The sequence below is a fragment of the Rhinatrema bivittatum genome, chromosome 1, assembly GCF_901001135.1.
Source record: "Rhinatrema bivittatum chromosome 1, aRhiBiv1.1, whole genome shotgun sequence".
Taxonomy (NCBI): domain Eukaryota; kingdom Metazoa; phylum Chordata; class Amphibia; order Gymnophiona; family Rhinatrematidae; genus Rhinatrema; species Rhinatrema bivittatum.
This window is the reverse complement of record NC_042615.1, coordinates 409,611,595-409,625,420: the sequence shown is the minus strand read 5'-3', so window position 1 is coordinate 409,625,420 and position 13,826 is coordinate 409,611,595. Positions and strand designations below refer to the sequence as shown.

Below are 13,826 nucleotides of genomic sequence, written 5' to 3'. Positions count from 1 at the left end.
GCATGCCCAGCAGGGGCCAGTCAAAGTTCCTGAAACTTTGACAGAAGTTTTCCGTGGTTGGGCTCCATCCTCGATGTCACCCATTTGTGAGGACAACCATCCTGCTGTCCTTTGAGAACACCTGTTACATCAGGTAAGCAACATTTGCTTTCTCCTTGGACAAGCAATATGATAGTCCTCATAGATGGGTGATATCATCAGATGTCCAGTCCAGCATAGAAGACTTTTGTCAAAGTTTCTAGATTTTTTGAGTAGCACACTGAGCATGCCCAGCTTGCCACTATCTGTGCTTCCATACTGGGTTCTCCTTCAGTCTCTTTTTTCCTAGTTGTTAGATGCCTCACGGTTTGGGAGCTCTGCTCTACAAAGTTTTTCTTATTCAGAATTTCTTATTTCTTCACCGTCGGGTTCCCCTTCTATGATTGGTGCCCCTCGTTGGCGTGGTAGGTTTTCTCTTTTTTGCCTCCTTGCAGTTGATTCCTGATATGTCGCTTCTCAGTGTCCACCGGCCATTGACCGCTCATCGGTAATTTTTCATGGTATCGTCCAATTTTCAGCAGTTCCCCTAGTGCTTGCGGACCATGTTGATTACTGATCCGCATGAGGTTTGCATCCTCTGCCTGGGGGCATCGCACAACGTCTGAGGGTGTCAGCTGTGTGATCATATGACCCCCAAAGGACGTTGTGCTTGGCTGGACAAAATGGAGAAGCTTTTTGTTTCTAAAATGTCTACTCCATCCATGTGGGCATCAGGCTGAGAGGAGCCCTAAGATACCTTGTCACTCTCTACATCCCCAGCAGGATCATCCCGAGAAAGAGGAGCCGGTGATAGGCCCTCTCCGTTGCTGATTCACTCAAAGCTATTGGGGTCTTCAGCATCCTCGGTGCCAGGGAAGGATCAGGCCGAGCATCAAGGGAAACCCTGAAAGCATCATCACCAGTCGCCGTCGGTGCATGGTTCTGGATCCGGTGTGACATTGGCGGCTGCTGTTCTGCTACTGAAGCGACCATATGGTACGGAGGCCCCATTCTCTGATAAACCCAGGAGTCCCAGGCGTTGCCCACTGATATCGGTGCCGGTACCTCAGAAATCCAAAGAGGGTCCGGTGATGCCTCATCCCTTTCCATTCGTCCTGACTTCCATGGACTTCTAGGAGGAGTTGGACTACAGGGTACAGAGTGCAGTGCTTCTGACCCTACAGGTCATCAAACTGCCCCTGGCACCGGCCCCCATACTGGAGCCAGAGCCTGCGCCTTCTCTGTTGGTGCCCCTGCTGGAGAATCTAGTCGTCCTTCTCGGTGTCATTCCAATGCAGCTGGTGCCTGGGGGACCCTTGGTTCCCCAGCGGCCACCAATGCCCTCTTCCGGAGCAATTCCTGTTATTGAGTCCTCCAAGGAGGAAGATATGCTGCAGCCACTGGTACCCTAAGATCCTTTGGTCCCATGACCATGGTTCCCCAAGCCCGTGCCTGGGGCATCGGGAACCTCCCTACCATCATTGTCTTTGCTGCCCTCGAGGCCACCCTTGGGAAAATGGTACTTCGGACTCCTCTTCTGAGGACTCCAATGACCTCCTCTCACAGCCTTTGCCACCAGATGAGAGACGCATGTCTCCACCAAAGAATCTCTCCTTTGCAGGATTTGTCCGGGCCATGGTCAATGCCATTCCCTTGCAACTCCTCTCACAGAGGAGGACACTCGACACAAAATGCTGAAAGTTCTCCAGTTTATCGATGTGCCAAAGGAGGTGATGGCTGTCTAAGTCCATGAGATCTTCAATGAACTTCTCCTGAGGATTTGGGAACATCCGGTGTCAGTTCCTCCTGACAATAGGAAGGCAGATGCCATCTATTTGGTTCAACAGGCGTTGAGATTTGAGAGGCGTTGCTTCCCTCACCAATTGGTGGTGGAGTTCACTCAAAAAAGCTAAGCGCTCCTGCACCTATGCCTCTGCCCCTCCAGGCCAGAGATCGGTAGGAAGGAGTTTCAGGGTGCTATGCTTATCACCCGCATTGCCTCCTACCAGTTGTGTATGACCCAATACAATTGGAACCTGTGGAAACAGGTCCAGAAACTGGCAGAGCGCCTGCCGCAGCTGCAGCAGGAGTTGTTTTCTGATGTGGTACAGCAAGGACTGGAGGCGGGAAAACAAGGTGAGATCGACCTACGATATTTTTGAAACAGTGGCTATGGTGGCTGTAGTGGGCATTGGCGCCTGTAGGATGGCCTGGCTCCGGGCTTTGGACCTTTGTCTGGAGGTCCAGGAGAAGTCAGATGATCTGCCCGTTACAGAAGAGAATCTCTTCAGGGACAAGTTCAGGGATGCGGTAGCCCAATTGAAGGATTATAATGAGACTTTTCAACAGCTGTCAGAAAGTGCTTCCAATCCGCCATCTTTTGTCAGGAAGGCCTCTCAACAAAGCTTGCTAAAATCCTTCTATCAGGAAAGACAGTATTATCCTCCCGCCTCCTGGACTTGGACCCCCTGAGCTGGTTCCAGGGGTCGTTTGCACCAGCCATGCACCTCCAGAACCCAGCCAGCCCCCCAGCAGACCCCTGCCACAGGGTTTTGACTGGAGGCAAAGGAGCTTGAGTCAATCCGCCATACCCCTGGCAGCATGCCCCCCTGTAGGAGGCAGGCTGCTTCACTTCACCCACCGCTAGCCGCAGATCAGAATGGTGGATTCTTGCAATCATTTGTCAGGGGTATTGGCTGAATTTCAGGGATGCCCTTGTGGACTTTTTCCCGTGTCCATCGTGGAGTTCGTGCACTCTACCGGAAATACTTAGCACAGAGCTCTCTGTCCTGCTAATGGCAGGAGTGTTGGAACCTGTTCCCCTCTGCCAACAGGGCCAAGGGTTCTACTCGAGGTATTTCCTGATACCAAAGAGAACTGGGGGATTGCGCCCCATTCTCAGTCTCAGAGCCTTGAACAAATTCCTTCAGAGGGAAAAGTTCAAAATGGTCTCTCTGGGAACCCTGATCCTGCTCCTCAGAAGAGGAGGCTGGCTCTGCTCCCTCAATCTCAAGGATGTCTACTCCTACATTGCAATCTTCCCAAGCCACAGGAAGTATCTTCCCTTTGTGGTGGAACAGGATCATTTCCAAAATCAAGTACTGCCCTTTGGCTCTACACACGTTAGATTGTAAGAGGGCCTTGGCCTTCTATTTAGAAATCATAGCAGGCCACAGGCAATCTACACAGCTCTTCATCTCTTCACATAATCCTCCCTTCACATAACTCTCAGAGACAGGGCATTCTCCACAGCAGGACCTCCTCTGTGGAACTCCATCCCAACGGAGCTAAGGCAGGAACCTTGCCTCCCAACATTCAGGAAAAGGCTCAAAACGTGGCTATTCAAAAAAGCCTTCCCTGACTCGGATTAAACTCATTACTCACCTCACCTACAACCAACTTCCATCACCTACAACCAACTTCCAAGCACTACCAGTATGCAGAAAACCATCACTAATGACCACTACCCTTATATAAAAAACTGTAATTATTTCAAATGAACAAATCATTGTAAATCACATAATTCTTGTGATGTACCCCGTCATACTACGGTTAATATACTATGTTAAAGTTCCTTTCATTTTTCCTCTTGCTCCCAGTTGTACTCATCCCTGTTTTATTGTAACTGTAACTATTTTGTGTTTAGAACCTATTATTTATTTCGTTCATTGTTCCTTTTTTCACTCCACTGTTTATTGTAAACCGGCATGATGTGATACCCTCACGAATGCCGGTATAGAAAAAACTAAAATAAATGAATAAATAAATCTCTTATGATAAGAATATATTGAGAATTGTGGTAGGCAAGCAGAAGCTGACCAATTGGCTAACAGATTCTATCTCCTTCTGCTATGCCCAAGCGGGCCTTCAGCTGGGAGGCCAGGTCAAAGCTCACTCTGTGAGGGCTAAGGTGGTGTCGGTGGCCCACTTATGGGTGGCTCCCATCGCTGAAATCTGCAGGGCTGTGATGTGAAGTTCTTTGCACACATTTGTGGCCCACCACTGCTTGGACAAGGATTGTCGTCAAGATAGTAGCTCCAGCCAATCTGTCTTTCGCAACCTCTTCCAGGCTTAAACCCAACTGTTCCTACCTAAGGCCCTTCATTTGGGACTAGGCTGTCCACCGTCTTGTCAACCGCACCGCAGTTCTTTTGGTGCCTGTTGGCACCTGTTTTTCAGTGCAGGTTGATCATATATGTTTCCGGGAGTAGCCTGTAGCTTGGAATTCACCCATCTGTGAGGACTACCATCCTGCTTGTGCTAGGAGATAGCAGAGTTGCTTACCTGTAACAGGTGTTCTCCTAGGACAGCAGGATATTAGTCCTCAGGAAACCTGCCTGCCTCCCCGTGGAATTAGGTTCTCATACATTTTGTAATTTTATTTTTTCGCTCGTGAATTCTTTATTGCGAGACTGAAGGGGGACACACCATGGATGTGCAGATAGTAGCATGCTGGGCTCCATCTGATGATGTCACCCATCTGTGAAGTCTGCATTCTGACTTCAGGGAAATAGGGAGAAGACAGCATTCATTAAGAAACATAAGAAACATAAGAAATTGCCATACTGGGTCAGACCAAGGGTCCATCAAGCCCAGCATCCTGTTTCCAACAGTGGCCAATCCAGGCCATAAGAACCTGGCAAGTACACAAAAACTAAGTCTATTCCATGTTACCATTGCTAATGGCAGTGGCTATTCTCTAAGTGAACTTAATAGCAGGTAATGGACTTCTCCTCCAAGAACTTATCCAATCCTTTTTTAAACACAGCTATACTAACTGCACGAACCACATTCTCTGGCAACAAATTCCAGAGTTTAATTGTGCGTTGAGTAAAAAAGAACTTTCTCCGATTAGTTTTAAATGTGCCCCATGCTAACTTCATGGAGTGCCCCCTAGTCTTTCTACTATCCGAAAGAGTAAATAACCGATTCACAACTACCCGTTCTAGACCTCTCATGATTTTAAACACCTCTATCATATCCCCCCTCAGTCGTCTCTTCTCCAAGCTGAAAAGTCCTAACCTCTTTAGTCTTTCCTCATAGGGGAGTTGTTCCATTCCCCTTATCATTTTGGTAGCCCTTCTCTGTACCTTCTCCATCGCAATTAAGCATTCACTCCCTCCCTCCTCAATCCCTTTTCAGCATTCAGCTCCTCTCCTTCCCCACAAATTACTCACAGTAATCACAGCTGTGGCCTGGGACTGTTTCTGCTCTATTTCTTCACCCTTCCCTCATCTCTGGTGGCAGAAGTCAGACTCTGGAGGGAAAGGAGAAAAGGACCTGGAGCAGATAGAGGTATGGCAAAGAAGACTCCCCACTCTCAATTTCTGCTTCAACTCCTCTCTTCCTGTCATCACCTACTGCTGAATAACGTATTTGACTAACTCAGCCCCATCCTGGAATGCCCCCAAAACACCTTTCAGTTATCTGGATAAATTTTATCTAGATGACGACTTACATGGATAAGTGGCAGTGATACAAAAGTCTGAATTTATCTGGATAACTGAAAACTGGATAAATGCCTTTAATTATTTACCTCATAATAGTTAAATAGTCACTAAAAACTCATAAAATAAATATGCAAGAGTATATTGTAAGTTTCTGATATATTTCAGACAAATTGCCTAGAATTCAAGAATCACTACTGAACAATTGGCAAGGAGCCAACACTCAGTGTCCATCCTATCTGTCCTGGAAAAGCCAGGATTTCAATTATTTCCTTTCGTGCTAAGCGAATCTCCATACCATAGGAGCTATTCAGCTAAATATGTAATTTCAGGTAAGAACTAACTCAGCTACTGCAGATGGCACAATTAATTTGTTGCCAGAGGATATGGTTAGTGCAGTTAGTGTAGCTGAGTTCAAAAAAGGTTTGGATAAGTTCTTGGAGGAGAAGTCCATTAATGGCTATTAATCAATTATACTTAGGGAATAGCTGTTGCGATCCCGGGCCGTCCCCGGGACCGCCACTTACCCCGCCACTTACCCCGCCGCGGGTCCCCTCCGGTTTCGCCGCTTCTTCGGGCTCCCCCGAGCCTCGGTCGGGCCGTACAGGCCCCGAGTACGGCGCTCCCACGCCGCGCTGGCTGCCGGCGTTCTCCGCGGCTAGGTCCCGCTCCCTAGCCGCGTGCGCGCGGCAGGCCCCGGCTCTTAAAGGGGCCAGCGCGGGAATCCACAGCACTGCCTCCTGGATGACGTCAGACGCTCAGGGTATTTAAACCCTGCACCAAGATTCTCTCCTTGCCTTGCAACGAGGTTCCCAGGTATTCCTGTCTTCAGTTGCAGCATTCCTGTTTCGTTTGGTTCCTGCTTGGCTCCTGACCTCGGACTGGCTTACGGTGATTCTTGGCTTCTGACCCCGGACTGGCTTGCGGTGACTCTTGGCTTCTGACCCCGGACTGGCTTGCGGTGATCCTCTGGCTTCTGACCCCGGACCGGCTTACGTTGACTCTTTGGCTCCTGACCTCGGACTGGCTTACGGTGATCCACTGGTTCCTGACTCTGGACTGGCGAGCGACGACCCCTCGGCAATCGACCTTGGACTTCATCCGACTAGGCCCCCGCGGGCCCTCCTAAGTCCCAGCGGCCGGGTTCCTACAGGCTCCTTCTGGGGGGACTCCGGCTTCCAGGGTGAATCTCCTAAGTCCCAGCGGCCGAACTCCTACGAGCTCCTCTCGGGGGAGGATCGGCTTCCAGGGCGAAGATCCTTCCACTACTGGACCAGCTCCGTCGTCTCCACCCTCCTCGCCAAAGCCCTTGGTCGCATAGGGTTTCCAGAGTTCCTCCTTCGGCCAGTTCCAAGCCCCTCTTTGCCGCCTCCCGGTCGGGGCCACTGCTGCCACCATCTACAGCAACTTCTCCTCTGGTCCCGATCGGCCCAAGGGTCCACGAATCCAACAGATTGCAAGGCCATGGACCCGGCGGACCTTGCCGGCCTAAAGGCTATTCCGGGCATTGCCCAGAAACTGCAGCAACAGCAATCCTGCCTCGATACATTGATGTCTGCCGTTCAACGCCTGGCGGATCGCGTAGATGGGACCTCCGCAGCTCGCCCCGCAGCATCCACGTCTCAGGTCAACCCGGGTTCCCCTGTCCCGGTACAGATGCCAGCGCCCCCTAGGTACTCGGGGGATCCGAAGGCGTGTCGGGGATTCCTCAATCACTGCTACATCCGTTTTGACCTCCTGCCTGCGCAGTTCACCATGGACCGGTCTAAGACGACCTACATTATTTCCCTCCTGGATGGGAAACCCTTGGCTTGGGCTTCCTCCCTTTGGGAGCGCCAAGACTCCCGCTTAAATAACCTCGTGCAGTTCATCAAAGCCTTCCGGAGGATCTTTGACGAACCATCCCGGGCCTCCACAGCTGCCTCAGAACTTCTCCAGCTGAGGCAAGGTAATCGCCCCCTAGAAGAATTTGCGATGGAGTTCCAGACCCTGGCCACCGAGCTGGCCTGGGGGGAGGACAGCTTACATGGGATTTTCCTGGAGGGCCTGTCTCCTCGGCTCCAGGATGTACTCGCGGCCCGGGATCTTCCAGATGACCTACAGGAACTCATAGAACTGGCTGGACGCGTGGACTGGCGCATCCAGCGCCGTTTCCGAGAGCGAAGGTCCGCCCAGGGGCTGGCCACTCGTCGAACCACACCACCTCGGGTTCGAGTGTCACCATCTGCGGCAGCTGCCTCTCCGCCTGAAGAACCCATGCAGTTGGGCCGGGGCCCTCTCTCGGCCGAAGAACGAAGGCGTCGACGCTCACAGGGGCTTTGTCTCTATTGCGGTGGTAAGGGGCATTTCCTGGCTCGCTGCACAGAGCGCCCAGGAAACGCCAGAATCTAGAACCCAGTGGGGAGTTGACTCTAGGTAGTACCTCTCCGAACTCCCCATGCACCGTTCCAGCTAAACTCTGTCTCCCTGGAGGAGGGTTCGATACCCTGGCACTGCTCGACTCTGGGTCCGGGGGGAATTTTATCCTCCGTGATCTGGTGCAACAACTGCAGCTTAAAGTCCTGCCTCAGGAACCCCTTTGCGGGTATCATCCATCCAAGGGGTTCCCCTTCCAGGGTCCATTACTACTCGTACGAGTCCTCTCCAGCTTCAGGACGGGCTCCTTCATAAGGAGGAGATCTCTTTTCTCATCCTCGAGAGATCCATTCACCCGCTCATCCTCGGACTGCCCTGGCTAAGGAAACACTCGCCAGTCATAGACTGGCACTCGCTTCAGATCACGTCTTGGGGGCCAGCCTGCTCCCACAGTTGTCTTCCTGCTCGTCCGCTTCAGACGCTTCCATTTTTGACCGCCCCGCTGACAGTACCACCACAGTACCAGGCCTTCCGGGATGTCTTCTCTAAGGAGAAGGCTGAGTTACTACCGGAGCATCGCCCTTTCGACTGTGCGATTGATTTACTGCCAGATACCACACCTCCTCGCGGTAGAGTTTATCCTCTGTCCCTGCCTGAAACCAAGGCCATGTCTGCCTACATTAAGGAGAATCTAGACCGAGGATTCATTAGACCATCCAAGTCCCCCGCAGGAGCCGGCTTCTTCTTTGTGGCCAAAAAGGATGGGTCCCTTTGGCCCTGTATTGACTACCGGGGCCTGAACCAGATCACCCGACGAGACCGCTACCCGTTGCCCCTGATTCCGGAGCTCCTAGATCGGTTGCAGGGGGCCCGCATCTTCACCAAGTTGGACCTAAGAGGGGCGTACAACCTCGTGCGGATACGACCAGGAGACGAGTGGAAGACCGCCTTTAACACCAGGGACGGTCATTATGAGTACCTCGTCATGCCGTTTGGTCTCTGTAACGCCCCAGCCGTGTTTCAAAATTTAATGAACGATGTGCTGCGCGACTTCTTGTACTCCTCAGTCATTGTCTACCTGGACGACGTGTTGATTTTCTCCCGGGACCTCGAGGAACACCGCCAACACGTGCGCCAGGTTTTGCTAAAGTTACGAGAGAACCGACTGTATGCCAAGCTGGAGAAATGCCAGTTCGAAGAGGAATCCTTGCCCTTCCTGGGGTACATCAACTCTTCGACTGGCTTCCGCATGGACCCCGATAAAGTTGCAGCTATCCGGAAGTGGCCACAGCCGATGGGAGTAAAAGCGCTCCAACGTTTCTTAGGCTTCGCCAACTTCTACCGTCACTTCATCCCACAGTACTCCACCTTGGTGGCCCCTCTAACGGCCCTCACCCGCAAGGGTGCCGATGCCCGAAACTGGACTCCAACCGCCGTACAGGCCTTCCAGGCTCTAAAGGAAGCCTTCCTTCAGGACACCTGTCTCCGGCACCCGGATCCCGGACGCCCGTTCGTAGTAGAGGTGGATGCCTCCAGTGTGGCCATCGGGGCCGTCCTGTCCCAGATTTCTAACGACGGTAAAGCCCGGCCATGTTCCTACTTCTCCCGGAAATTTTCGCCCGCCGAAAAGAACTATGGCATCGGGGACAAAGAACTGCTGGCCATCAAGCTGGCCTTTGAAGAATGGCGCCAGTGGTTGGAAGGGGCCCGACACCCAATCGTAGTGTATACGGACCACAAGAATTTGGCGTACTTATCCCAAGCACAAAGGCTCAATCCCTGACAGGCACGCTGGTCACTCTTTTTTAGTCGCTTCAACTTCTCCCTTCGGTACCGACCGGCGGCCAAGAATATTAGGGCGGATGCCCTCTCACGCGCTACAGAAAGTGAAGATACCTCGGAACCCCCTCAGTACATTCTGGATCCAGTGAAGGTCCAATTGTCTGCCACCGAACTGGCACCCGCTGGGAAGGTGGTAGTTCCACTCTGCTCGAGAAAAAGGGTCCTAGCTTGGGCGCACGACTCTCTGACGGCTGGCCATCCCGGGATCACCCAGACTCTGGAACTACTAACCGAGTTCTATTGGTGGCCACGGGTAAAAGAGGATGTTCGCCTATATGTCCAGTCTTGTCCCACGTGCGCACAACAGAAGCCCTTGCCGGGCCGTCCCTGGGGTGAGGAGACCCCAGGGACGGCCCGGCAAGGGCTTCTGTACGCCAAATTCCGTGGGTACAGGGAGTGGCTGGAGGAGCAGCCACTCCCTGTACCCACGGAACCGTGGACCCACATCTCCACGGACTTTGTGGTAGAGCTGCCCCCGTCCCAGGGTAAAACGGTGGTGTGGGTCACCATTGACCGCTTCTCGAAGATGGCTCATTTTGTGCCACTGGCCAAGTTACCTACGGCCCCTGAGTTAGCTGAACTGTTTATCCAGCATATCTTCCGACTGCATGGTTTGCCGCTGCACATTGCCTCGGACCGAGGGCCCCAATTTACGGCGAAATACTGGCGGGCGCTCTGTAGGAAATTTGGGGTTCAGCTAGACTTGACCACGGCATTTCACCCCCAGGGCAACGGCCAAGTGGAACGCACGAATCGAACTCTGAAAGCGTTCCTCCGAGCCTTTGTAGGGGACCAGCAGGACAACTGGGCTGCTCTTCTCCCGTGGGCGGAGTTCTCGTACAATCGCCATCGACACTCCGCCACGCTACAGTCTCCCTTCAAGCTGGTTTATGGAAAGGTTCCCAAACCGCCACTACCCTTATCAGTCTCTACCTCCTCGCCAGCGGCGCAACTGACGGCCAGCCAGATTCAGCAGCTGTGGCACTCCACACAAGAGAAACTCTACCACACCGCCGCACGCTTCAAGGCTTACGCGGATAAATCTCGGCGACCTGCTCCAGTGCTTCTGCCCGGTTCAAGGGTATGGCTCAGTACTAAGAACATCCAGCTCCGGCTTCCGTCCATGAGGCTAGCGCCTCGCTACATTGGTCCCTTCCAGGTAGCCGAACGTGTTGGCGCGGTTTCCTACCGCCTACGTCTTCCATCTACCCTTCGCATACATGACGTCTTCCATGTCTCTCTCCTCAAGCCGGTGGTCCTCTCCCGCTTTCGACCTGTGCCTCCGAAGCCCACTGCTGTCACTTCTGACCCGGGAACCACGTGCACTGTTAAGGAGGTACTGGATGTCCGGTTCTGATGTCGTCGCTGGGAATACCTCCTTTCGTGGGAGGGCTACGGGCCCGAGGAGAACTCGTGGGAACCCTCCTCTCACGTCCTGGATAAGGATCTCCTCCGCCGGTTCCATCTGGCTCATCCGGCCAAGCCCCGGCCTCCAGGGAGGGGGCGCAGGGGGGGGGTACTGTTGCGATCCCGGGCCGTCCCCGGGACCGCCACTTACCCCGCCGCGGGTCCCCTCCGGTTTCGCCGCTTCTTCGGGCTCCCCCGAGCCTCGGTCGGGCCGTACAGGCCCCGAGTACGGCGCTTCCACGCCGCGCTGGCTGCCGGCGTTCTCCGCGGCTAGGCCCCGCCCCGGCTCTTAAAGGGGCCAGCGCGGGAATCCACAGCACTGCCTCCTGGATGACGTCAGATGCTCAGGGTATTTAAACCCTGCACCAAGATTCTCTCCTTGCCTTGCAACGAGGTTCCCAGGTATTCCTGTCTTCAGTTGCAGCATTCCTGTTTCGTTTGGTTCCTGCTTGGCTCCTGACCTCGGACTGGCTTACGGTGATTCTTGGCTTCTGACCCCGGACTGGCTTGCGGTGACTCTTGGCTTCTGACCCCGGACTGGCTTGCGGTGATCCTCTGGCTTCTGACCCCGGACCGGCTTACGTTGTCTCTTTGGCTCCTGACCTCGGACTGGCTTACGGTGATCCACTGGTTCCTGACTCTGGACTGGCGAGCGACGACCCCTCGGCAATCGACCTTGGACTTCATCCGACTAGGCCCCCGCGGGCCCTCCTAAGTCCCAGCGGCCGGGTTCCTACAGGCTCCTCCTGGGGGGACTCCGGCTTCCAGGGTGAATCTCCTAAGTCCCAGTGGCTGAACTCCTACGAGCTCCTCTCGGGGGAGGATCGGCTTCCAGGGCGAAGATCCTTCCACTACTGGACCAGCTCCGTCGTCTCCACCCTCCTCGCCAAAGCCCTTGGTCGCATAGGGCGTCCAGAGTTCCTCCTTCGGCCAGTTCCGAGCCCCTCTTTGCTGCCTCCCGGTCGGGGCCAATGCTGCCACCATCTACAGCAACTTCTCCTCTGGTCCTGATCGGCCCAAGGGTCCACGAATCCAACAATAGCCACTGCTATTAATTGCATCAGTAGCATGAGATCTTCTTAGTGTTTGGGTAATTGCCAGGTTCTTATGGCCTGGATTGGCCTCTGTTGGAAACAGGATGCTGGGCTTGATGGACCCTTGGTCTGACCCAGCATGGCAATTTCTTATGTTCTTATGTTCTTATGCTGCATTATGTCTCTGGAACAGAAGGAGAGGCTCGAGCAGGGAGAATAGGGGCTCTTCCCTATTGTGCAGTGTCTATACCAGTCTTATCCCCTCTCTTCCTGTTCCTAAATGACACGATAGGAGGGGCTGGATTAGGGAGCAGAGTGACTGTTCTGTGCTCTGCCATATCTGCTCCAAGCTCCTATCCTGCTCCTGCATGCTGCTGCCTGTGAGGGGATGGGTTGGAAGGCTGGAAGCCGAGGGCTGTTTTCTTGTGTTGAAAAATTGAGGACACTGTCTGCCAAAATTGGGACAAGAGCTCCATGAACCTATGACTAGCCACAGCCTGACTGCTCCACAATAGCGCAGGAAGGACTTTCCCAGGGCATAGTCCTTCCTGCGCTGCAGTACACTGGTTGAGAAGCATAGTGGTAGAGAACCAAAGAGGAAGATGACTAAATTGATGTAGATAAAAACTGCTACCCTATATACAGTCAAGTTTCTGTGGCTTACAACTAGCATATATTATTACCAGTGTAAACTGTAATAACTGGTTAAACTGGGTGGACCACTTCATTTTCTGTCTCTACTTTGTATTATGAAAAGAAAGAAGGCTATTTGAACAATACAAAAATTGAACCACAATTTTTGCAGTCTGGAGTTTTTGTATCAGTAGTTAATAATCCCTTCTTCTGGGTTTTAGGAATCTATTCAATCAGCATTTGAAGCTGCCAACGTATATGCAGATACTTTTGAAAATTTTCGTATATTTTTCAAAGAAAATGAAAGTCTCGATTTACTTGCACTGAAAGAACAGGATCATGGTAAGTAAAGGTTTTATTCACCAAGATAGAAACAAAACTGGTTTCATAAAATTCACATCAAACAAATGAGTAACCTAAAGCCCAGAGTATGATGCAAATAAATCTCTTGATATAATAAAACTAATTTTTATTTTCTCTCAAATTCCATTATCAAATGTTTGACAAAGATATCAAAAATACTTTCTTAAAATCACAAGTATTATAAAGACTAATCTATTAAACTCTAAATGAACCAGAAAATGCTAAAACATGACACTAGGGCCCCACAAAATAACCAATACAAAACACTAAAATAAAAAAATGACAAGGCAAAAAATAAACCAAAACACAAGAAAATAATAAATAGCTCTCAGCATTGAAAAAATAATATCAAAATAACTTTAGAGCAGGGGTGGGCAATTCCGGTCCTCGAGGGCTGCAAACCAGTCGGGTTTTCAGGATATCCTTAATGAATATGCATGAGAGAGACCTGCATACACACTGCCTCAGTTGTATGCAAATCTATTTCATGCATATTCATTAGGGGTATCCTGAAAACCTGACTGGTTTGCAGCCCTTGAGGACCGGACTTGCCCACCCCTGCCTTAGAGGGTAACTTTGATATACACATGTATTCGCATATGCCGGCTCATGTCCAGTGACGTGGCCGTTTTATAGCATACGCGAGTAAATGCACATGGTATAAAATAGACTGAACGGGCATACATATTTGTGCAAATGCTGCTTCTACTGCGAAAGTGGGGAAATT

The 13,826-nt window shown here is 51.9% G+C and overlaps 1 protein-coding gene across 1 annotated transcript in view; it reads left to right on the top strand.

Annotated features, from left to right (window-relative positions):
• DNAH6 (dynein axonemal heavy chain 6) overlaps positions 1-13,826 on the top strand; it is a 3,261,518-nt gene that overhangs the window by 406,719 nt on the left and 2,840,973 nt on the right. The window contains 1 exon segment of the mRNA XM_029602297.1: positions 12,958-13,078. Within this exon segment, the coding sequence (XP_029458157.1) occupies positions 12,958-13,078 (121 nt within the window).